Below are 26503 nucleotides of genomic sequence, written 5' to 3'. Positions count from 1 at the left end.
GCTGTCTAGTGATCTTCTTCAGAGCTGAGAGAACTAGCTTAATTTCATGTGCAAAAGGAAACAGAGTTTAAAAAATGTAGATGAGAGCAGTTCAAAATTTTTTTCTAGCAAACTGTTTATAACAGTAGAATACATTATAATGAAGAAGTTTGGGTCAGTGAAACTGAGTTCATAGCTTTTGAATATGTCAGATTTAATAAGTAGAACAATGCAATACAATTTTGTACAGCATGTTGAAAATGTGAGCTAGACTGTGGAAGAAAGAAGTTTGTGTTCCTCATTCTGTGCAGGAGTTGTCTTCCTATGCTTCCTCATGGAAATTATGGCATTTCTTTTGTTCTTCCTGAAAAGTAAAGGAATTATCAATTTACCTGCAGGGGATCAGTAAAGATGAATGTTCAACTGCTTTGCATATTACCTTATTTCTGAATAAAACAAGATTTCTGTTTTGGTTTGGATGACTTTTGGGAAGTTGTTCTTAGATTTTGTTTATTATTTATATCAGTCTCCGTGGCCCAACTTCTGGTTTCATCATACTTCTGCTCCCTCTGTCTCTGAGGATTGGATAAGTGGACAGAGAACTACGACTTGCATGTTGAATTTGTGTGTCTGAAGAATGAGACCAATTTCAGATAGTATTCCTTTGCTAAAAAGATTTTCAGACGGTAACTCTTCCTTGACATAGTTTCCTATGTGTAATAAAGGAAACTAGAGATTTTTTTTAAGCTCCAGAGGTCTCGTCTCTCGTCTTTAGAGATTGAAAACTGACGTGTGCACGTGAGTGTTCTCTAATTGGATGTTGAAAATCACTAGCGTATTTTGTGATAGAGCAAAAGTGATAATCAATCTTCAGCCTTTCTCAGATTTTTTTTAATAAGAAGATTTCACAGTGGCGATTTTATTCATCACTCTTATGTGTCCTTAAGAATCACTTATCATGGACTCACAGAATGGCCTGGGCTGGAAGGGATCTTAAAGATCATCCAGTTCCAACCCCCTTCCATGGGCAGGGCTGCGACCCACCAGCTCAGGCTGCACAAGGCCCTGTCCAACCTGGCCTTGAGCACCTCCAGGGATTGAGCACCCACAGCTTCTCTGAGCGGCATATCCCAGTGCCTCACCATCCTGTGAGTAGAGAATTTCTGCCTGACACCTAACCCAACTCTCCCCTTGTTTAGATTAAAACCATTCTGCCTTGTCCTGTCACTATCAGACGGTGTTGAAAGTCTGTCCTGCTCCTGTTTATAAGCTCCTCTCAAGTACCTCTGAATTAACAACCTCTTCAAGCTGTACATTTTACAGATACACAACTAATGTTGGCAGTTATGTAAAAAGTCGTAATCTTCACAGTGAATGGAGGAGAGAATGATGTCTTCATTGAATGCATGAATTTTCGCTACGACAAAGCTTTAGTTGCAGGATAGTCCTGTGAAATAATAAGCGCCATTTTTAAACATTTCTTTCTTTTAAATTTGTGAAAACTGCAATATACAGGTTTGGAAAGTAAAAAACATTTCTTATTTTACTATAAATCTATGTGAGTATATGCAAATTTCAGAAAACTTCCATTCACAGATGAAATTTGAAGCAAGCCTTTCAGTCTCTGAGGTGTGTTATGTTGGAATAATGGTGCTCATGGGATTTGGTGGAGTTCTTATGTCTTCAGTGGAAAAATAGTTAGATCGATAATAGGACATTTAAATAGTAATAATAATAAAAAAAGCATAAAGCACTTACTAAATCAAATAATGGTGTAAAGATTTCTTTATGCAGATTAAAAAGTAAGGATATTTAGCTGTAATTGGCTGAAGTGGAAACACTTCATTTCTGTGATGTCTGTAGTGAAATTGTTTTGTTCTTGTTTGTGCTCCAGAGCTCTGTACAGCCAGTCCTACACCAGCTGCCTGTACCTTGGGTCACAGCTCCACCTCTAGTGATAGCAGATTTGTTCTTAATGCTCACTGCAGGATCGCACATCAGTGCCAATTTCATCTAGATCAAGCATCAGCAAATGATAGCACTTCTGTTGACTTGATCAGAACACACCATCTTGTTGCTTTTCAGCTCTGGTGCTCTGTATCATGTGAATGTATGGGGCTTTGATCTAGTAATTAAACAGCCTAATAACCAATAGCCTTAAGATTTACACCAAGTCTCTGTCATAGTTTTCTGCTTTTGTGGGTGAGAGAACTTGATGCACGTAGCTTACTTTAGTCCTTTCTCTCTTTTGTTTCTAATTACTTTGTGAATCGTCTCTACTTTCTCCTCTCTTGACTTCTTAATGTTTGTATGTGTCTTCCATTCATTGCCAATTGCAGTTCAGTGCTGAAACGTTCTCCAGTGGATTTAGTTCCTTCATAATGGAAGCATCAATTTATTTTTAGCCATAAAAATTCTTTTGTTGCAACTTTTTCTTTTTTTTTTTTTTAAACCTGCGTATTCTGGAGTGACTTCCCCAACAAAAGCAAGCTTTTCTGTACTGCTTCCAATTTTTTTCTTCTTTTTTTTCCTTTTGTAGAAATAGTACTGGTCAGATGAAATGACAATAACTGATACTTTTTTTTTCCCCTAGGGCTGCATGACCATAGAAGTACATTTCTCTTTAGCAGCTCATAGGCTTTAATTGAATACCAATGAGCAGAATGGGCAGTGAAGTAGCTTTTACATAAATTGTAATGTGGGCAGTGAAGAACAAATTAGAGCTGTTAAACACTAATCTTTGAAATGGGGTTAGTGTTTTGTTTTGGTCTTTGTAACCTGTGTGGTTTTTGTATGCTCACTTGGTTGCTTGCCACTTCCATAGATTTCTGTATCAGATTTCTTTATCAGTGTTCTTTTATCTTTGTTTGATTTCAGTAACAGTACACCAAGATAGTATGTATTTGGGCTTGTTATTTCTCTGGACATTGAAATGGATTAAATCACTATTTAACAACATGTAATTTAGCAAAATCAGCTTCAATTCTCAAAAATCACCTTTGTTTTCAATAATTGAGTGCGCTTTATATATATTTATATATATATATATACACACACATATATATTTGTGTGTGTGTAATGCAAAAGTGATTGCAGTTCTGCAGTCAGAGGGCACTTCATATGTACCATATTTGCTGCCGTCAACAGTTTCCTGTTAGAGCTCTTTTCTCAATGTTAATGAATTAAGAAGGGAAGTCTTTTATAATCAGATAAAAATTGCTGTCTGCCTTCTTCCTTCATATTCAATAACTACATTTTTTACACTGTTTCAAGTAGCTGGGATAGCTGTGTTGTGAAGAACATGGTTCTCTTAATTTATGAAATAATTCTGTAAACATTTGTCTTTTCATTATTACATTATGACATCTTTATAGTTCTGCAGTCGATTTTATTGCCTGCTTTTAGGTTCTCATAATTTAGCCAATATCCTGAGCTTTTCATCAGCTTTTTATTGGAGCCCCTACCCTCAAATAAGAATCAATTCAAAAAGGTGGAAAAAGTAGTTATTGGGACAGTCTCAAGAATTAACAAAACTTATTGTAGGAGTATCTGTAATTACCTCCTTAGAAGTCTTGACGTTGTCTCACTAGTGTTTTGAGGGCAGCAGAGACAATTAGGTTCAAGTGATTCTGTTGAAGATCCAAAATGAGGAGTTCTTGATTGTAGTAAAAGAAGAAAATCTTTAAAACCCCTTTGGTGGGATCAGTTGTCATGCAGAATGTTTGCCTGTTCAAATAAAGGGAAGATGATCCTGTCACCCCACAGCCCTTCTCTCACAAGGAGTCTTACAGTCTGGGCACCATACCTTTATGGTGAAAGAATTGCTGAGGTGGTGATGATCATCTACAAGAGCCAGGAAGCTTCCAGATTATATCAGGTTATCTTATGTAAATACCACTTTTGTGATACTCTGGTCAAAATCCCTTCAAAAAGTGTTCACTGAGTCCTCTGTTACAATCAGAAACAGACACTGGAGGAATGGTATCATAACTTGATTATTTGGGGCTTTTACAAATTGCTAACGAGGCATAGATGACGATTCCTTTTGAAGACCTTCTCTTGGGTTCCCTTTTATTAAACAGAAATGTAAACTGCTTTTGAAGAAGATGAAACTGCAGAAGTACAAGCACTGAGAATGAAAACTGTGTTGCTCCTTAGAAACTTCTGAAAGTATTTAATTTCAGACTTATTAATCCTAGTCATTAAACAAAGTGAACTGCAGTGGAGGGGTTTCTTCTGGTTGCTCTTCAGCAGTAGCATACTTGGCTGCTAAAACAGATTTTATAGTATGTGCATCTCCTGGCACAGAGACTGCAGACAGAAAATAGCAGTATGGGTGCCAGGTTGCTTCAAGAGCATTTTTGGAGAAAGGGCGAAGGAGTTAGAGGAACTTGGACTGCTCTTTTGGTGTAGCAAAATAGAGATGCTACATGTCCTCAAGCAACTCTGCTGGAGTGTTCTGAGGCCTTTGTCATTTGGTAACATTTTAAAAATGGTTAGGGCTCCTTTATTTTCTGCCCTGGAGTTTTACAGCAAAACAGGTTTGGTATTTCTCTGAGAGAGAAAGTTGCTTTCAAGGTGGATCTGTATTCGACTCTGACATTAAATATTTCTGAAGTAATATTCTCTAGGGAATGCTGAGTATCTCTCTGTATAGGCAGCAGTTCAGATTTTCCTTTTCACAAAGGATTTTCTCTTTGTGAGACAAATCTTGCAGCTTGACAGCATTACCCAGGTCACTGACAGCAGGCAGCAATCTCAGCCTCTGCAAGGCAATTGAGATGGAGAATGTGAATCAGTTTGCTGGGGGAGGTGCTCACCTTCTGCTAGGCTGTGGCAGGATAAGGCTGCCTCACAGCTGGGCTCTAACAGCAGAGTGATCATGCTAGTGGGCAAATTATTTTGAAGACAAATATAAAATTGCACTTCCTCCTTCTGCCAGGCAAACAAAAGAGAGCAAATGGGTCTGCTCAGCACAGTGATGCATTTGTTAGCAGCTCTCTGTATGGACGAGGGGATCCTTTTACTGCTTTCTTTTCGTAATAAAATACCTGGTTATGTTTACGCAGGCTTAAAGGATCCCAGAGAGATTCCAGTCACCAATGTGTGTGCCTGCTTTTGTTGACTTTATCTGTTTCAGTTCTGTTTAAAACATTTTCTGGGGAGTAACTGTCACTCCGTTTTTGTTTGCTAATTACTCATGTCTAGTTTAGTATTATTTGTTAATGTTAATAGTTGCTACTCTCCCAGTTTCCCCATATCCTAATAACCACCTTATTGACCCATCATTTACTTACAGATTAGCCTGTTTCCATGTGACTGGTTGTTGCCATGTCTCCACTTCCCTGAGCCTGGCTGACTTCTTGTCAGTGCCAAGGGACATATTCTGTAGTCCTGGCTTTGCTGCAGGCCCTGAGGACTTGCTGCCATCAGGCAGAGAATGGCCTGTACTGAGAGAGTGACAAGAAATGTAAGCAGTGTCCTCTGCTGTGCTGTCTGCCCTGCCTGGAGCAGGGGAGGCTTCTCCAGCTGGATTGCCAGATTCACCCAAATTACAAAGTTGTAGTTCTGCTCTGTTCCAGAATTTGGAAATCCTTGTCTGCATGGGATCTGTTAGTCTCCATTTAGGCATCTTGTCTTTACACCAATGGTGACAGCTGTGACAGCTTGATCCATGGCAATTGCCTTGGTTTGTGTGCTTAAATGAAGAGGTACTCTTCTTTATCTGTTCCTGGAAAGTACCCTGGGAAGTAACTGTTGTGAGATGTGGTAGGATGGCTTAATGAGAGAGTGGGATGTAACTGCAGGAGAAGCACAGAGTCTGAAAGGGAAAAACCTGCATGTGGTTATTACATGGTAGGAACAGTCTGAACTATCGGAGAGTAGAGGTGCATGCTGAGTGCTTGTTTTTCAGTTCATGTGCATTTGTTCTTATCAGATGTCATCTTTCCTTAACAACGTTTGCCGTTGTCCTTTATTTTATTCACAAATTCCATTTATGTCATCTCTCAGTTTTTCTTTAACTAGGCTAAATTAGCTGAAGGTAAAAATCTTTGAGTTTTTCAGTCTGTTTTTCTAGTACTCAACAGTAATGCCACGGTACTCCTGGTGCAGACGGTATGACATTGCATTTGATGCACATCAGTGATCAGTGCTCTACCTCCAAGAAGGTATTAAGATGGCTTAAGCACATTCTTGCTCTTTCTCCTCTGCCTTGCACTACGTATTACCACCACCTTGCTGTTGCTAATATAACTATTTGTGAATCCACTCCACAAACATACGTCAAAACTCTTCTTTCTTTCCCAGGTTGTCAGCTAGATCATCATTTGCATAGTGCTTTGTGTGTTCAGTATCTTTGGCACTGGGTGCTGAAATGAGTGAGCACTCCAAGTCCCTGTGTGCATATCCAGTTGACCCTTAAATGGCAGCGTGAACATCAGGCAGATGTAACAGCATTTGTCTGAATGTTGTAACAGAACAAATTGGTCCCATGCTGGGACAACGTGACTGCTGTGTAAAAATTAATACAGCAGAAAAAATTGTAATTGACTTGTTGTTCAGAGCTTTGCTGTTAGTGAGGAATTTTGGGAGCTGTATCAATTACAGGACTGGAGAAGGGAAGAAAAGACAGTAACCAGGCTGGATGTGGCTCTGGGCAGCCTGGTCTAGTGGTTGGCAACCCTGCACATAGCAGGGGGTTTGAAACTGGATGATCATTGTGGTCCTTTTCAACCCATAAAAAAGAAAAAAAAAATTATAAATTTATTTAGGTAATACACATTAACTCAAATGCATTTTGGGGCCGTAGTTGAGAGAGAGTGCATTGCCAGAATGAGTTTATTTACTCTCTCTTTGGAATTGTCTTTACAATACCTCTGTGGAGTTGTTGCACATACTCAACTTGACTGTGAGAAACTCTTTTAGTCATTGTTTCTGTCAGGAGTGACTTATTTTGTTTTAGCCAAGGTATTCTGTCACTGTATTGTTTCAGAAATAGAAATTTTACCACAGTTTGCTGTTGTCAGAAGGCTCTAGAAAAACACAGAACACTTCTTCTGTGTTAAATAAGACTCCATACAGTCAGTTCTGTTACGCCAGCGTTTTCTTAATATCTTGCTTTGTGTCTCATTGTAATGCATCAGTGCATTCGATATTAAATGTGGCCTGCTGTTCTTAGTAGGGAAAATATCACAGATGTTGGCAGTACTGTAGAATGTGCTGCCTGTGTTGTCTCTTTTTCACTAATGGAAGATCATTCCTGTGTTTTTATGCTGTGCTTTCTTTTAAAAAAAGAAAAAACAACAAAACAACTCATAAATTACATTGAAACAGCTACGTGTTGGGGGTTTTTTTTGAGTTGCCTTCTGCATGCGTATAGAAGTGAGAGGAATGCTTCCAAATTTGTCTTAAAATCATTCCTGACTTTCTGATATTACTCGTGTAGAAAGGAATGCATACAATAATTATGAGATAGTTTGTTTTTACTTCATTTGTTATGGGTTTGAATGCGAAGTCTTTCTGGGTGTGTTTGTGTGTGTATATTCACATCGTACAGACACTGAAAATGTGTACTGAGGTTCAGCACATAACGAACCCAAACTTAATTAATTTCTGATTTAAGAGCAAAAGACCAAAACATTTTTAGATTTGGTTAGAAATTTGTGCTACAGTTAGTTACTTAGCCATATCAGTGTTTTCTTTGGTTTTTATCTTCATTTTATATCAATGCTATGTTTCAACATACTTGATTCAATAATATCAAAATAAGTTGAAAGCTCTTCATCATCCCAAGCCTTGAGTTGTAAATATGCGTTTTTGTGTGTGCACAGCAAAAGCCAAATGTTGAGGCCTGGTGATGAGAGGCCAGATGCTTGAAGGACAGGTGATGGTAGATTGAGAGCTGTGGAGATGAAGCAAAGGTCCTCCTTTTGTACTTGAATCTTGGTAATAAAGGATACCTTCGGCATTTGAAAGTCTGTGCCTTCTACAGATAACGTTGTTTGGGTCCTCAGAAGAGTGCACTTCTTTTACAATCTTAGAATTAGCATTCTTGAGCTTAGTAGAGGATTTCTGCTCAGTTTTCTGCCCAAGACTGGCTCATTACGAGGCTGAAGAAGGTGGTCCTGGAAGAGATGAGCGCACCATTGTAGATCAGTTACTAAATCAATCTCTGTATTAGGGGATAGAATGCTTTCTGTGCACAATTTTGAAGATACTTTTTTTCTGAAGCCACGTTAAGGCAATTTATGTGTATTAATCAAAATCCTGTAAAACTGCATACATCTTGTTTTCCAGTGTTCCTTACATCGTTTGAGGTGGAAAGTTCCATTGGTCGTTGGTAATATGTTGCATTCAGGTAGCATTCTGGTTTTTGCCTTTTTGTCCAAGAGGAAAAAGGATTTTCAGTTTATGGGTCCAACAGCAAATGCAAGAAGCTTTGCCTGTCAGCTCATTCATTTTGTTGGCTTAAATGTCAGCTAGTTTAACCAGAGTCGTACTATGTTTTTTCACTTGGCTGGTGAGAGAACAGAACCTTTGATAATTAACACGAAGCTATTCATTAGTACAATGTATCTAATCTAGGGAGATATAAAATACAATGTCTTTAATGATTCTTTTGCTATTTGATATCGCTTGTATCTCTGTGGGGAAAATGTGTGTGTACATTTGAAAATATGTAAACTTGCTGTGATAGACTAAGGAAAGCTGAATCCAGGAGAAAGGTAAGTATATGATATGAAAGAGGACTGCCAGGGTTAACCCTTTTGGAAAACCTAGGAGGTTTGTTCCATTATTTTCTCTACCGATGGTGTAGTTAAATACACGTATAGCAGTGACTCTCAAGTTTTGTTTTATTTTTTAATTAAAGATTTTGTGATTTATTTTTTTAATTTCTTTTTATTTCCATTCTTCATTACATTTTAAAGGTAAAGGAATTAGGAGGAGGCAGAAGAGGAAATGCATTGCAAATATAAATTCAATTTCAATTCAGCTAATTTCCATGCATTTCCTCTGTATGCAAATGTTCTTCCAGTTGATGTAGATCAGGAACTGAATGTAGATATGCTGTTACTCTCTTTGGGAGGAGCGTCTTTGCCTATATTACAAACCTTTGATAAGAAGTACAGCTTTGTGAATACGTTTCTGCTTGCAGTTTTCAGTAATTAATTTTCTGTGTCTGTAAATATATAAAAGGGCCTCACCTCAGAAGATTAATTTCATGTGGAATATTGTTTTGTTAATAAGGAAAAGGCGGCGAGAGTCCTTTTGCCCTTATTATTGCTGGGAGTTCAACTGGGCTGTTAAATTTGACTCTGTAATTATTGTTTTTTAGTCAGTAACAAGGCTCTTGTTTTTCAGATCTATCACTTGGATCTTTGCTGTGTCATGTATTTGACCAAGTGCAGCATAAGAGATAACCTCTGAAGTGGTTCTGTTCCTAACAAGAGTAGTTGGCCAGTCATGTTGTTCTAAAGGCAAGGAAAAATGCTGTAGTTTTTTTTCACAGACGTGAACAAATGTGAGTTGAAAAAAACCAAAAGATGCAGTAAGATGCCATATTTATAATTATTATTTTAAAGTAGACTTGTGATTATAAGGAAGTATTATATGTGAATTTTACAATTATAGAACTGTTGGTTTATGATCCTAGATAAATTAGCAATATATTTTTCATTAGTGTAGTTTAGTTTGTTTTGTATTTGATGTGCAAGATGCTTGTATCATCAGTAGCTTTTCTCTATCTTCTTTTTCCTTTTTTTTAATTCATATAAATTGAGAATAATAGATGCATACACTACAGAAAGCTGTTTTTTAGATTAAGAGAATGATATCCTTGACAGACTTTTCCTTGTTTGTGTTTTTAATTAACATCATTTACATTAGTCCAGGTTTTTCTTTCTGACACAAGCAGGGGTTATCACCTGCAGAAATGCTCATGAAAGATAAGCATCTAAAGTTATTCGTGCAGTCAAACAAATGACACGCAGCTTATTGCCTGCTTGAAAATAAGACATTTAACTGGTGTAATTAAGACACTAGTGGAAGGTTAAATGATGAGCTGCTCAGATTTGAAAGATAGACTGAATGGCACTGCGTGTTGAGAGTCGCTGAGACACTGAGGATCACACCAGAGGGATTTTCATGGTTCTTGCTATTCTTTTTTTCTAGGAATATTTCTATTTCTCAGCTAGTAATACTGTGCTCGATTTTTCCTAACAAAAAAAATGGAAGTCCCAAGAGCTCATCCTGAGCTCCAGGGTGGACAGCTAGCCCTGTGGTGGTTCCTTCTTGCCCTGATGTTCCCCACCTGCGGCTCCTGAGCACCTCAGTAAGGCCTGTCCCATGTTCATGCTGTTCTCAGGCTGTTGTTACACGAAGTTTCTGGGCTTGTCTTTCCCTTCCACTTCAGCTGTTCTCCTTGGATAATGAGTTTTTCTTTCCACCTTCAGATGTTTGGGAAACACCTCTCCCTCTTGTAAAGCAGCTTGTAAAAATAGTCAAGTAGTAACTTCATTTTGCGCCTTAGTAGGAAAGTAAATGTTAAAATGCTTAATGTCACTGTAGATGCACTTTAATGCAATTTAACATATGGAAACTGGAGAGTCAGCATTTAGTCTGATCCAAAACTTACTGAAGTGGAAAGGCAGGTTCCCATTGGCTTCAAAGGACTTTGAATCAGCCAAATCAGCCGCCAGAATCTGTGACCCTCCTGAAATAAATGGCTAACATGTAAGCAATTAAATTAAACTTCAGCACTTCTGAAAACTTTATCTGAATTTGGTTAAGCTTACAAAGATTAAGCGCGCAGTGTATGTTAATTGCAAATAAAGACCTTAATTCCTTTTCTTTACTTCAACATGTCAGGGGGCTGGGAGCTTAAGGGAAGTAGTGAGGGTTTATTTCAAGGATTTCGATGATCAGCATTATAAGGCCTTGATTTTTACTGAGTAGATGAGTGCAGAATCTAGTTGAGGTATTACTTTAGAATGAATACGCTTTGATGTGTGCCTGCAGTATATCCAAGGTGTTGCCTTGAATCTGGTTTAGCCAAAGCAAAGGTGCCATATTACGGATGATACGAGAGGGATTGGTCTGATACAGAATAAGGGAGCCAGAACCCACGTGTTTAAATCTGATTTCACCTAGGTGATTTTAAAAATATGATGTTTTTAAACCTGCATTGTGGAGATTGCTTTTAAATGACGTGGAGAGTGAAGTGGGAGCTTGAGGCTGTTGAAGCAAACAGTCAGTGACAGTGATTATTGAAAACGGCTTTTTTATTGTAGGGAGAAAAATATGGTGTATGAAAGATTAATTTTAGTATCATTTCTGAGGATTTAGTTGTGCTGCTTCCAACGACAAACGTACCAACTATTCTGGGTTAGACTAGAGATCATTCATAAGAAGCAGCAGCTCTTTTTATATGTTGTTTTTCCTTCATTTCCTATCAGTTTAAGGACAGAACAAATATGTCTCTGCCAGTTTTTCTGACTTGTAACAGATAGTATCGTGTCAGATTGCTTGTCCTCATTCTGTCTGCAGAAGACTAGAATTTGCATTAGTTGCATTCAGCTGTATGCATCTATACGTCTTGACATCTAAAATAGTTGCTTTGGATACATCTTTGAAATTCAGAGTAGATTAATCTACAGAACAGAGAAGTGAGGTCCTCAGTTCCTTTCTAAAGTTTCAAAATAAACATAACTGTGCACATTCATCTCATAGTAAGAACCTAGGAGAAAATAATGAGTCTTGCTTCATCTAATTATAGCTGCTACTTGTATATTACTAATTAAATAGCTCCATTTCAGGTTTGGATCAGGCTACATATTAAAAAGAGGAAATAAATATGTACCTGTTATGAGCTGTTTAAAGCGAATTCAAACTGTTTCCCTCTAATTTTAATTCAAGTGACTTAAAATCAGCCTTTCTCTGATATTTCTGTCATTTTACACATTTTGGAGAACCAGTTCTAGCTTTGGATTATAGTTTTGGGGGGGGGGGGGGGGGGGGGTGTTTGGAATTTTGTACTTTGGGACCTTTTCTCAAGATAGCAAGATTTAACTGGTTCTGCAGCTTTGGCTGCAGAAGTGAGAATGTGGAGTCAGAGAGTCAGGACATTCCCAAATGCTGGAGACAGTCAATCCTTATACATTGCCTTCCACTTCTAGATATATGTGTAGTACATATTTCTTCATGACTGAAATAGCAAGAATATTGGTACTTAAAGCAGGAAAATTTGGTTTCATGTAAATGAGCATCCTTAAAAAAAAATCTGAGTTATTTCGCAGGAAGAAAGCATTTACGCACATGTGGATTTGCACTCCTCATTCTTCTTCTAAATTATTTCAAAATCAATCCTGAACTTACTCAGAATCTTGATAATAATGGTGCTTCAACATCCCATGAAAGCCTCATGTAACAGGGAGAATTTTGAAACTGTAGTTAACAAAATATTTACTTCTATGCTATCTTGAAGTATAAAATTCTCTAATCTGTGTCTCTTAATTTGTATGTGATATTCCTTTGCGGTAGACCTTTTCAATTAAAAAAATGTGTAGGCTTAAATATTTGCAAGATTAAAAGCCAGGAATGGCCTGTTTCCATATAAAAGCATCTGTTTTTGCAGTACTGCCCAAGTGGAAAATTGGAAAGAAATTGTTGTGCTTTCCCTTAGCTTTAGGGCATTACATAGCTAAAAATTCCATCTATCCTTTTTGAGAGTAGTACATGTAGGAAGATGCAGGCTTCAAAAACACTGAAGGAGAGTTGAATAAAACCAAAATAAAAGGATGTGTCCTGATTTATTTTATTTTTATTTTTTCTTTAGTTTTTAAGAAGAATCATAGGCTGTCATTTTGGAAAAGTTAAGCATAACGTTCTCAGATAACTTTTTCAGAGCAAGTCCTGAACAGGAAAAGTAAATATTCCCCTTGGAACATTCTGTGTGTTTGGTTCCTTAACAATCAGAATATCGTGCTGTTGAGTGAGAAGAGATGACATTATTCATGCTAAGGTGTGGTTTTATTGCATGGGCAGAAATGCATTTAAAAGAACAGAACTCTTTTTGCTGATCTAACTGAATCTCCAGAAGTTCTATTTTTATTTCCTACATATTTCCTACCCCTACTCCTATAGGAGCTATGGTTGCCTAAAGTGTTAATCCTCTGTTGTAACCTACCTTTTTCCCCTTAGACACCATTCCTTCTTTGTCACTTTTTTGTATTCATTTGCCATTAGACTCAAATCCCAAAGAATCACAGAATGGCCAGGTTTGGAAGGGACCTCAAGGATCATGAATCTCCAACCCCCTGCCACATGCAGGGCCACCAACCTCCACATTTAATACTAGACCAGGCTGCCCAGGGCCTCATCTGATCTGGCCTTGAAAAAGGTCATTTTTTTAATCTATTGTTACTTACTGCAATGAGCAGTGGGCTCTTACGTTGACTTAGGCTATATCTGCATTCTCCTATGGTCAATTGCCACATCCAACCTCTGCCACTAATTTCTTCTCCTTTTTGTAATCTAACATCTAAATAAAGAGTAAGCTATGCACTTGAAAAGTGTATATTTTGAGTGGTTCTGTCAATGTAATAAAAGAAGTCATATTCACAATTTGTTATTCAGTGTAGATATTTAGAGTGCTGCTTTTCTTGTATTTCTCTATTTGGAGGTGGATATCGAGGAGAATCTGGTTTTCTATTTTTCTGTGTGAATTGCGGATTTAGGAGTGTGAAGAGGCTGATAGAAGCAGGACAAAATATATGAGCAGCTCAGCAATCAAAGTACGTTGTGCTTGTGTGTGAGTCTTGGAGGCTCTGAAGAGATGAAGGAGCTGCTCAGAAGTAACATCTAGGGCGAGCCGTCCATATGGGGAAATGAAAGGCAGCAGTGTGCTTACTGCAGCGCACCATGTGTTTGCCCTTACGTGACAAAGTTCACTTACCAGCTTAGACTTGTGGCAACCTGTTTATCTGCCTATTCTTTCGATATTATTGCTTCTTTGTTTGCTTACCACTTCCCACAGAGAAAGCGCCTCCTGCTTTGTTCTCAGTTTATTCCTGTTGCCTGGTTGGAGAGAGGCATCCATTCGAGATGTTGTTATCAGGCCTTGGCTGTCAACTTGGGAATTTGGGAATTGTTTTTGTGTTTTAAGAGTCCTAATGTTGTCTTCCTCCTCATTTGGTGAAAAGGGCAAAATAGAGAGGTCAGTAGCCTGTCGTCCTTAAACAGGTGGGCTGAAAGAGACAGAAGGTTCCAATGTCACTGTCTCCTGCAGATTTGGAGAGAGACTGCAGCAGGGGTGCAGTAAAGTAGGTAACAAGAGTGTCATCAAGTTTTCAAATAACTGCTATTTTTATTATTGTAAAATTAAGTACTGTTTGAATCAACTGTTGTGGTTTTTCTTAAGCAGTGATTCTTACTTTCTCTAAAATAAATCAAAATAGCAGAAGTGTATGTCTCATTGCAAAACAATGTCTTGACATTCTTCTTCAGACCAGCGGAGAAACCTTGGTCTAAGGATGGTGAATGTTTTGTGGATAACTTGCATAGTGACTATAATTTCTGTGCTTCTTGCTTCATTTTGATGTAAGTTAATTTGTTTTCTGATTAAATAATTTTGTTCTTGCTTTTTAATCTTTCTTTTTAGGCTTCCTTAAGCCAGCGTAATATTGATAGAATGAAAAAGTTTAAGAGGAGACTTTCCTTAACCTTGCGTGGAAGTCAGACCATTGATGAGTCGCTGTCTGAGCTAGCAGAGCAAATGACAATTGAAGAAAACAGCAGCAAAGATAATGGTAAGCTTGTCTTTCACTGAAATGTAAGAATTTTGATCAGATCTCGCATGAGAGAGTGATGTTGAGTTTTATTAAAAGTTTCATAATTGCATGGACATCTTTGTCAAGCTGTTCTTCTAATTTACCTTACATTTGACTAGACTGGTTCTTGTAACAGGCTAATATCTTGTCACATACTGGTTTACTTTAATATCAAATTATTATACATATTTTTCAAGAATTACCTGAATTGCTTTTTTAATGTGTTAAGCAGCAAGGATTGTAGATGGTCTAACAGTAAACAAACCCATTATTGTATGAATTTAGTGGGTCTTGCAACAACCTCTTATTGCTACAAATTAAGTTTATTTCCCCAAATTCTGTATTCTGTAATATGTTGATAATAATTGCCTAGGTACTATAAATGTAACTGTTTACCTTATCATTGGTGATGTAGCATGGTAGTCTAACTATTACTCGGAATAAGTACTACTTTTCTGCAATGGGAAGGCATTTAGAAGTATCAGAGATAACTAGCTTGTCTGTGTATTCTTATGCAAGTCTTTGTCTGATCCCATAAGCATATTGGCTGCTGTGAAGTCTGCAGTAGTGATAGTACTGCTTCTGAACCCGCGTTGCAATAATAATGACTAGAGGAGATTTTATTTGCTTTGTTCTGTTTTCTTGGCTGTGGCATTGAAGTCACATTGCATTTTCTGTGCTGGTTAGTATTATTTATTGCTCTACTGACATCTAAGATTTTCTCAAGTATCAAGAGATCTGATTTATTTTTTTTCCCCTCACACCAGTAAATGATTCTTAATATTCCTGTTGAATATTCAGAATTGGCAGGAAGTTTGAACAGAAGTAGAGGCAGTGGAATTTGCCCTGGAGACTTGTAAGCTCCATCCAAGATCTGTTTCATACCAAGCTGAATTTACCTTTGACAAAACAAAACAATTCATATTTTTCATTTTTACACTTAATCCTTGGTTTATTCATGGCTGTTGTCTTCATCATAGGCCATGCCTGAGAGTTTTGGAAACTATGTCTATTATAACTTTTTGTGTTTATTCAGCAGATGTACTCCAAAACTAGAATTGTAGTATTTTCTCACTAATGTGTATAAAACACTTTCTGAAACATTCTAAGTAGTTGTCCCTCATGGTTTCATTTGTATTAGCCTTTACTGAAGCATATTTTCTTCAGACCTGTATATACTTCTGATAGGTTGATTGCTTTGTGCAAGTAAATGTTAGGAAATATTACGTTCATGCTGGGAAACTGCACCATCATCACTGAGTGTACTGAACTGGGTTGCTGAAGTGATTCACTTGAAAACTGGATCCAGAAAGTTTCATCTGTGTGACATTCTGGATGCTAGCTCAAGGGAGAGAAGACACAGTAACTAGTTCATGAAGGTGTGAGCTTATGCCATCCTAGACCATGTATTGGCAGTTTTTAATATTTGAGAATTATCTCAACCAGCAACTTAGATGTCTTCTGCATGTTTATCATCAAACCTTGACAAACTTAACTTGTCTGTAGGTATTTTAAATGTTTCTAATTGCAAATGAAGGACTTGGCTTTCAGCGCTCATTTTACTTTGCTTTCCGCGTTATTTCATTGGTTCAAAGGAAGCATATATGCTAATGTTGTGTGGTACAATGCTTAGAACTGCAAGATGTTAATGCTATTGTAAAATTCCTTTGGATACATTTAAGTATTGTCGATCCTTTCCAAAGAGGAAGAATAGCAAATACAATTGTACTGTTGCTATGTTATCTTTAACTCATAACTTTTAATTATTTTACAAAGTTACACCCCCATTTTCTTCTCTGACAGTTTTAGAGTGCTTATATTAGTATCAGTTCAAACTCTGAAATTGCAGAGATGAACAGGATACTATTTGGGGTATTTTTATTTTCCTTTGAAAACTAGAAAATTGGAAAAATATTTGCTGCACGATTTAGGAGATCTTGGTTTTCATGCAGATCATAGGAGTCAAGATTTGAACAAATGCTGTCATATATATGTGTGTATATATATGATATATATGCAAATATAATGGGAGAGATTTGCCTCAATCTCTTTATATATGTGTGTGTGTATATACATATATATGTAGTGTATGTGTGTTTATATATATATATATACACATATATACACAATATATATATATATGTATATAGTGTAAAAAAGCCTGTACTGGTTGTAAATATCAAATTGAAACACGAGAGAATGTAGTGTCTTAAAGAACAGCTTATGAGTCGGTAGATACATTAAGATCATGAAAAGTGGATCTTTTGCTGTGGGAGTGCTGATCCCAGAAGATAGAAGTAGCCTTCTATGCCAGGTCAACTTTTGAAAAGAACAAACAGCTCTTTAACCCTATGTACAGAGAAACACAAATGTGGCTAGTTTGCAGGCTCTGGATTTCTTCTTAATAGAACTTTAAAAGCTCTGTCAAGTAAATCAAAGGCAAACCAATATTTTGAGCTACAGAGAATCAAAGTCAAGCATACAGCCAGTCTTCAGAAAGTTTTATGTGTCTCTTCAGCTATATTTCTTATGCCAAAAAGCAAGGTACTGCCCCAATACTGAAGGCTCTACAGAATTTTCTTCCACTGCTGGTGTGCAGTTTTTTGTTTTGTTTTGTTTTTTAGAATAACCTGTCTTGTCTCTTGTCATTCCCTTCTGATACCATACTCACTGGAACACGTATATTGTTGTACAAGCTAGCTTTTTTCCTTCCTGAAAAAAAGTCTGGTTTACCGCACCTTGGGGGCTGCTGAGGCTACATCCATAAAAATCCACTTAACTGCTGACCTACAATCCACACTCATCCATATGTTTTTTCATAATATTGTTCTATGAAATCTTTATTAGAAAGTTCCAGTTCAGCTTTGTTTCTGAATGTAGATGACACGCATACCGTACCACGGACCTTTCACCATGGTCCCCTTTTGCAGTAGACTGGCCTATTCAGCCCACCATCAAACCTGTCCTCTCCTAGAACAATTGCCTCTGATTCCAAATAGCTGCAGCACTCTGTAGACCTACCTTGTCATTAACTCCAACTTCTGAGTGGGTTGTTTGAAAGCTGGTTTAAAAGAACATTACTGCTATGCAGAACAAATCGTCCCATTTGTAGTTCACAAATGTAAAATTAGAAACGTAACTTTTGATTTCTTTGCAATGCATTGATACCACAGAGTCAGCTGACCTTTTTTGTATGCAGTTCCATTTCACACGCAGCCTCCTTCATCGTGTTATGTCAGTACAGTCTCAGCATGCAGCACTTACCCATCAGCAGCAGCAAAATGGGATTTGCACGGATCAACCCACATTGTTCAGTGCAATAGCAATGTCAGAGCACAGAGGTATTGCACTGAACATAGAATAATCAACAGTATTCTTTCTAGAACACCATCAAATTACTTTGTGACCTGAAACCTATATATGATTAAATCTGCCTTACAAATTACATTCATAATAATTGGCTTTTGGGTGAGAAAGCATCACATAATCAGATGCATAAGCCGTAAAAGTAGATTGACCAATGAAATACCTAATATGAATCTGAAGCCTTACTGTGGGCTGAAACAGAATCTTTTTTTGTGGTCTCTCATGCTTCAACATATAAAACTAACTAGTTGGATTTGCTGTGTATTTTTTAATTCTGTCTTGATTCTAGCACAATAACAATTTGCTGCCTATTTCTTTTAATTCTAGGTTCATTAATATATATTTATTCAGATTAATATTAAAAATACTAAGTGGTAATTTGTAGCACATAAGAACTAAATTTGCTTCTGAAATTTTTCGTTGCCAATGTCATACTAATGAAAATTGGCCAGAAGTAACATCCAAATCATGCATATTTAGAGCTCAATTAAGTGTAAAATTTATGCAAATGCTGTAAATACATATGAGTATGCTCTCTAATGAAAGTGAAAAATGGGGCTGTATTGTCTAAAATTATAAAATGCATTATTATAAGCTCTTAAGATTAATTATAAGATATATTCATAAATACATCCATGGCTCATGTTAATATATAAGTAACAATTCAGTTGAAATGCCACTATATAATGCCAACTTGTTCTTTATGTATATGTATACATACCTGCTAAAACAAAACAAAGGAGGTTCTGATATAATTGACTTCCTGAGTATCATAGAGTAACATTTATCTCCATTTAATCTGCCTTAGCTCAGTGATATGATCATAGGATACAGTTTCACAAACACTTCCATAATTTTTTTGTAATTTTACAGGTGTGAGTAATAATGGAAGGATCAGCTACAGTAAAGTGCGTAAGTGTTTCTTAGGTTTAAGGCATTAATGACTAGTTTCTGCTCTGATAAAAAGAATCAATGTTTGTAAAAACTGACACATTGCAGTACTGTTGTAGAGCACCCAAATCTTTACGTAGCTGTCATCATTTCATATCATCTTCAGTACAGCTGAGAAGTTCCCATCTGGTGTGTGTGATTCCTTGCATGTAAGGAAAACAGTGTGTTGCAATGTATTTTCAAAACAGTGTGCTTGAGTTGAAAATATGAGCACAAAAATACTTCCCAGTAATAAATCAGTACATTTTTTTTGTTCGTTTTGGAGGAAAGAATCAATATAAGCATCTCAAGTGGGGGAGGGAGGGAACACCAAAGTGATAGAGCTCATTCTAGAGCTACAGATTACTGCGAATAACTGGGAGTTGTCACAGCTAAATTCTGAACCACAAACTTTTCCTTACACTGTTCTGACAGTGGTTTTATTTTATCTGTATCTACCCTTTTGTGCTGTTGCATACATCAGTTTTTGTTACTACTGATCAGTATGTTTTTCACATCTCACATATGCCACACAGCATAGTGTTCTTTCCTCCCTTCTGTTTTCATCTGCTTCATCCCACAAAACCTGGAGGTTCTGTTCATACGTGGAAGTGCATATAAGTAGAAATCAGCAGGAACATTGAGTACCTGAAAGCATGCTTCAGAGACCTGTAGACTTGGGGGTTTTTTGTCCACTCATCTCTTCCTTCGCAACTGGAGAACAGGTTTGGCAGAAGAATGTGGTGTGTGAATGCAGAAGTGGACTCTGTGTATATATGGCACATTTCTGCTAGCGTAGTCTCACTGATGAATAGGTAGAAATTTCTCCTTAAATGGCATTCAGATGGATTTGTGGAGTATGGAAAAATGAAATGAATGTGTGGTGGTTGTTTTTTTCCTGAAAGTAGGACAAGTAGGCAACTAGATCCTCTCTTTCCTGATTTGTTTGGCAGTGTGGCCTCACAGGTATTTGTGTTGGGAGCTACAGGGAGGGTAGCTGTGTGTGGGAAGGCAAGAACGGAGGCAAGGGATGCTTTTATCTTGACTGAGTGCTGACATGTTGATTTAAATTGTACCTGAAACAGAGTGTGAGGGATTTCTTGTTATGTGATGCCTTCTGGAACTGTGTTTTAAAGGGAAGATTAGTACTTGTGATAGGTCATGCACATATGGTAGGAAGGTGCAGTGCTACCATGCTTGTGTTCAAATTCTGGTAGCCACAAGTATTTTCTTGAGAAGTGTTTTTTAAACAAAAAGAAATAAATCTGAAAAGGCAGATTTTCAGCTTTGAGTATCTTTTCATTTGATTGTGATCTCCTTCATCTAGACTGAAGGCAAAAACTTATTGTACATAAATTCACCTTTTAAATACTTTTTCTTGTGTATTTTAGGTGTCCTGATCTTATTTTTGCCTTGTATGTGGTCTGTTGTTTTTGTGGTTTAAAAAAGTCCATGGTAAAATTGACCATTTTCATCGCAAAAAATAAAAATAAAAGCAAACAGGATCCTTATGTGCCATTTTATTAATGTACTTTATCTTCATTTCCAGGAGAAACTCAAAGGCTAGCCTTCTGTCAGCATTAGAAAACATTTCAAAAGTTTTATATTTTTTGCCACATATGCTCCAAGCGACAAAACTTGCTCTAAACTCGACTTCTGTAGTCAAATGGATTAACTTTGAGCAATGGGAGGAATCCTTGTAGAGTTATGCTTAGTTTGTGATGTTGTTATAGTCACATTTGAAGCTTTCGTTTTGTTATTTAAAGAATAAATGCGGTTTTGATTATTTTTGAGTGACTCTTCTATTTTTAGAGCTCTCTAATGTTTTCCTAGTTATCACATAATGGAGTCTGTAGAATCAGTCCCATAAAATAATGCGTAAGTTTACATGAGTTTTTACACTGCTCTACGAGAGTGCAGATAACAGGAAATGTACAGCTACTTCAAGTTATCTAAATACTTCTGTAACAGCCATCACCTGCAATCAACTAATTTTACTAAGTGAGTCTGACAACCTTCCAGCAGTATAATTAAGTATTGTATCGTGCAGAATACCAGCTCTACAATATCAGAAATTCTCGTGCTTACATTCCAGACTTATTTTCTTCAGAAAAGCAGTTTATTCGTAATATTTCATATTGTGAGTCTTAAAAATAGGTCACTATTGCCAACAAATACATAAAAATTGTGTGGTCATTAATACAGAATACATTCAGATTAGTTAAATGAACATGTACTAGATAATGCTGAAATATAATTCAGGTATACAGCAGTAGCAGTTACGACTTTGAATCAGTTGGTAACATTTTTTAAAGGTTGTGGTAGATCAGGCTTCATGAAAGCAGAGCTGTCTAGAGATTGAAAATATCATTTTGCTTTTGTAGAGTTCTGATGCTTCTCTGCTCTTTGTTAAAATGGGAAGGGAAAAAAAAAAAAAAAAAAAAAAACCCAAAGAAAAGAACCTAGAAATTTTCTGGGGCAAGGGTAAGGTCAAGGTGGGTGGAAAAGAATGCGTATTGTCCTACAAAAACCAGTAGCTGATTCTCAGGGCATTTAGTGAGCCCTTGCTGTAGTTGAGCCAATCCCGAGTCAGGCTCCACAGCTAAAAGTGACGAGTGAGGTTCTGCCTTCTCCCCTGTGTTAGCTAGCACTGCAATGGCCTAGTTCAGAAGTCTAAATCAAAGTTATTCTTCTGTTTGCCAGAGGAGGATCTAGGACAATCTTTTTGGTAGCATCAGTGAATTGTGTCATGCTCGCTGTCACGTAAGTTTATCTTTACTTACAATACGGAGCACACCTGGGTTCATTCCTCAGTATAAACCAAATTCAGAGGTCCTTGAGTCTGGGTTTCCAGCATCTAACTTATTTTTATTAGCAGAAACTCCAATTGTTTACTTTATTCGTATGAAATTAAAATATATGTTTATTCATTAGTATATTTTTTTATCTCCAGAATGGAGAGCAGTTACTGAATAATGCATTTTCCTGTAGACTAATTCAGCTCTATTGGTGATGCCTGATTTAATGAGAAGATGTCATCGTGTATGACAGGTGATTTTGATTCTTTTATAAAGCTAGCTGAAGAAAATATTCCAAAACTTAGACAGCGGAATATGAAAGCCAGCCTGGTCTTTCAGTCACACAATAGAGATACTCATGGGACATGAAAAAAATAAAAAGAGACAGTTGAATATCTGCTATTAGATATTCATAAAATGTATTTTAAAATGCATTTACATTCCTAATGAAAACACTTTCCTTCTTTAATCCACGAACTGAGTGGCATGTGACAGTGGCTGAGGTCTTGCACAGAAAAATGCCAAGCAATTTGCAGTCTCTCTGGAGCTCAGATTAAATAAATCCAGTTAAATAAATCCAGCACAGGAAAGAAAGAAGTGGTACAGCCCTTTGTTAAGACAGATGGATAACAAGAAGAAAAATTGAGGTTTTATTGAAAAAATACTGAATTTGAGAGTAATTTCAGGGCAGAATTTGTGGTTTCTTTAAATTACAGTTAAAGGAAAAAGACGAGACATCTTTATAGCCTCATAAAATAGTTGGTTTTAATTAATTCCTTGGATGGCGTTCTTGATTATATAGTCTATTGTTCTACTCTACACTGGCAATGCTCATCATTATGAGCATAAATTTATATTGCTTTGTAATTGAAAATTTTGAACAACTTGAGTTATTTTCTGTTCTCAGATGTTTGTTAGCGCTTACGTAATTTCATGTAGCAAGACAGCGGTACCTTTCTGGGTTCTGCATGTTCTTAAAATATATGCATGTGCTCTACACCAAGTCAGCTGCGTGGTTTAGCAGCTCTCAAAACATCAGTAAGCCAGACTGCTGGTGTGTGGAAGAGTATTTACTTTTGATAGTGCTGTTGTAGTTGATTTGTGCTGTGCCAGTAGTAACAGAAGTTTGAGTGATAGGATGCAAGCAGTACGACAGAAATAATCCAAATTGCATAGAACTGCTCAGCGTAAACCAAACTTGAAAATCAAGTAGTACAATAGTATATAGGCATTGTGTTGCCCAATTTTTAACTGAGAGACTTTCTGAGATGGACACCTAACACAATAGCATGCATATGGCTTTATAAAAAAAATTGTGTGTGTATAAATACAAATATACTATTATGTATTTATATGTAGATATATGAATGCACATATTGTACATATATTTTATACATATGTTTTTCAAAAGCAGCTACACTCATGTTTCAAGAAGTATTATTGAGGATGATTCAGTTAACTTTGTTCTTATTTAAATAAAATGTTTGCATGATTAGTGTAATGTACAGGTAGTACATTTCTTAATGAAATTTCTTATTAAGAAATTTAAGAGTTGAACTGAATTTTGTCATTGCTTCTTGAAAGGCTAGCTGAAACTGGAGTGATTTTGTGACCAGAATACGAAGAGTATATAGTACTTACTGAGAAAACATGATTCAAAAAGAACTACTTAGCCGTCTCTGTTTCAGCTTGCTTTTCACATTAGGAGGTTTATCAGTTTGGAATTAAAGTTTACAGAGTCAAGTGAGGAAAGAGTGCTGGAGATGATTACTTGGGCCTATGCAGGAATGGCTGTGGCAGGAGGACAGCTGCACCCTCACAGCTGTACCCTTGCAGCAGAGGTCATGCTGTGTGAGGATGGACGGAGTTGTGGATTGCTGTCCTCTAGCCTCTGGAGTTGATGTTTGAGGAAGAGTTTGAGATTAAGCTTCCTGAACCAGGCGTGTTTCTGTGTGCTTAGTAATGTTGAGAAGGTCTCAGTCTCCCCTGGTGTCTTGTAAGCCTTGGTACTCGTCACATCCTGTGTGGTGAGGAGTTTCCAGAGACGTGTTGTGGTGAAGAACCACTTCCGTGTGTTTTACATCAGCTTTTGCAGAGGCCTGCTCTTGTGCTGGAGAAGGTGGGTACAGCTGATGAAGTTGCTTTCCGACGAGTCTGAAGGTTGTGCCACGTCTTCTCCAGTTGTCACTTTTTGAGGAGGAGGAGTCCTAGGCTGCGCAAGCATTCACACAGCAACTGTTTTCCGCCTTTGGTCATCCTTGTTGCTGTTCTGAGAGCCCTCTCTTTATAGTTTTAATTTATTTGAGAGCGTATGATACTCAGAGTGCAATAGATCTGTACATTTTCATGGTGATTTTTATTCTGTTTCTCTACTCCCTTATTATTTTGATTATTCAAAATATTAAACCGACAGTGCTGTGAAAATTTCTCCTACCAGAAATTCATGTCAGCTAAGCCTCTGGGGAGTTACTGAGTTACATTTATTGAGTACAGTGATGCTAACTTAAGGAATATGAGTTTTATATAGTGAAGCACTTTTTTAAAGACAAACCAAACCTATAACCACAGCGATAAAGTTATATGAGGCAGTTTATAAATGTGTGTAATAAAAGCATATAACTTTTACAGATAGTTTTGTCTCATCTAATTCAAAAAGAATCAGTTACACTAAATTCTCACCATAAAAGCTGCAGTGTTACCCTTGAAATGTAATGATTCAAAATATTAATAGCTGTACAAAAAATGAATTATCAGAGTAGATGAAATTTAGTATTACGTTATGATCTTTGTGACTGTTGGAGAAAGCTAATATGTTTTTTGAAAGCACTTCCTTTAAGTGCTGGTATCTTAAAAATATGCAAAAATTATAAGTAACAGACTTGTAAATTAATTTCCAGCATTTCATTTTCAGTATTTATTCCAGTTCTTACATGTTACTGTCAATTTTGTGTGGAGGAAGCAGCACACAGTGGTGAATTCACATGGACATTATTCTAGATTTGACATCATACCACAATGCAGATTACACTACATATGTTATCTGTAACAAAATACTTATCGGACTGCAAATATTTGTTATACCTTTGTAAGAAGAAAACTCCCTATGATCCTTCCTTTTTCCTAAATTAATGTTGTTGGGACTGTAAAAACAAACAAACAAACAAAAACTAACCAAAATCTTGTAGTTAGGTACTATTAACGCTTTTTTTAGTCATGATAATACTAATAGTTCATTTCATTGTTTGAGGGTAGTTACATCTGGCCTACCACATGACTTAAATTAATTTTGCTAAATTTTATAGCAGGCTCCATGGTTTAGAACAGTACTAAATTATTACACAGAAAGATAATAGTTGTCTATGATGAGAAAAGTTATTTCTGTATAATTTGCAGTTTGTTAGTTTTGTCTTCAAGCAGAGTTTATCATCAAGCAGAGTTTTTATATGTTAGGATGCTAGCTTTGTTTTAAACTGTCAGATATACGCAAAGTTACCAGTGCCGTGACAAAAGCACATTGTTGATATAAACATATCACGTTCATCACACTTTCATGCTTGTAATGAGCATAAAACTTAATCTCTACTTAACGCCATGTGGTGTATTTGTAAATTCTGACCTTTTTTGGAGCTCGCTTGTGCTCCATGGTTCCTGCAGATTAATTTTAGTACAAGTAAACAAAACCGTAATATACAGTGGAGATTACTGACTCTGCACATACATGAATGCAAATGTAGTCTGCATGCGTGGGTACACTGCAACGTGATTAATGATAGCAGAATCATCAGTGAATGCAAATGTAGTGATGCTGGTTGCGATTTGACAAGACTGAGATGATGCACTGTCTTGCTTGTACACATTTTTGCCTCCAGTCATGTAGCCGTGCCCCTTCCTTGTCACTTCTGCAGTACTTTCTGGGTCCTTCATGAGGTGCATCCTAGCGTCTTAACTTTCTCCATGTAATGAGAAATTCCATTGTTTTGATGCAAAGTTTACACTTCTGTGTGTAAGACGTGCTGAATGTCCTTTCAAATTTTCTGACTGAAGCCTTTTTTCAGTTTGGTTTCCTGCAGCAGCTGGGTTAAAGCTGTTTTTGTCTTAATGTATTATTCATGTTATATGCAAACATTTCTTGCATAATTTTTTCTGAAAGTCGCTGGCCTTTTTGTCTGTACTTTAGTCTCTTCCTTCAGACCAATCTTGGTAATTATCTGCAAGGTTTTTGTACATGTGTGGCAGTTGTGGGGGAGGGACGGGACTCCCTTCAGAGTCCCATTTTAATTGCTTAGGTTGTGAATTATTTGTTGTTGTGTTCCTTCCTCATTGAAATTCTGCTTGCTATAAAATTCTGTCTCCTAGCTATATGTTGCTTATTTTGGAAGGAAAAAGAAGGCCTGTGTGTACAGATATAAGTCACGCTGATGAAATAGCATCTCAGGTTGCTCCTTGTCACAGCAGTGGCCCCAGAAGCACCTGGGAGGCTCTGCACAGCAGCAGTCACCTGCAGTTGCTCTGTGCAGGGTTGCTGGCTTTTCTGTTCTCCAGGTAACACCAAACCAGCTGTATATGTAATGGTGGCAAGAATCAAATGGTAGAAAAATAAAA

The 26503-nt window shown here is 37.0% G+C and overlaps 1 protein-coding gene across 2 annotated transcripts in view; it reads left to right on the top strand.

Moving 5' to 3' along the window:
* CDK17 (cyclin dependent kinase 17) overlaps positions 1 to 26503 on the top strand; it is an 87484-nt gene that overhangs the window by 20607 nt on the left and 40374 nt on the right. The window contains exons 2-3 of one of the 2 annotated variants that reach the window (XM_048926363.1): positions 14639 to 14786; positions 19047 to 19085. In XM_048926363.1, the coding sequence (XP_048782320.1) occupies positions 14669 to 14786; positions 19047 to 19085 (157 nt within the window). In that variant the 5' untranslated portion in view covers positions 14639 to 14668. The remainder of the gene's footprint in view (positions 1 to 14638; positions 14787 to 19046; positions 19086 to 26503) is intronic. The other variant, XM_048926445.1, reaches the window with a different exon arrangement.

Source organism: Lagopus muta, chromosome 1, assembly GCF_023343835.1.
Source record: "Lagopus muta isolate bLagMut1 chromosome 1, bLagMut1 primary, whole genome shotgun sequence".
NCBI lineage: Eukaryota > Metazoa > Chordata > Aves > Galliformes > Phasianidae > Lagopus > Lagopus muta.
This window is presented reverse-complemented; position numbering and strand designations above follow the sequence as displayed.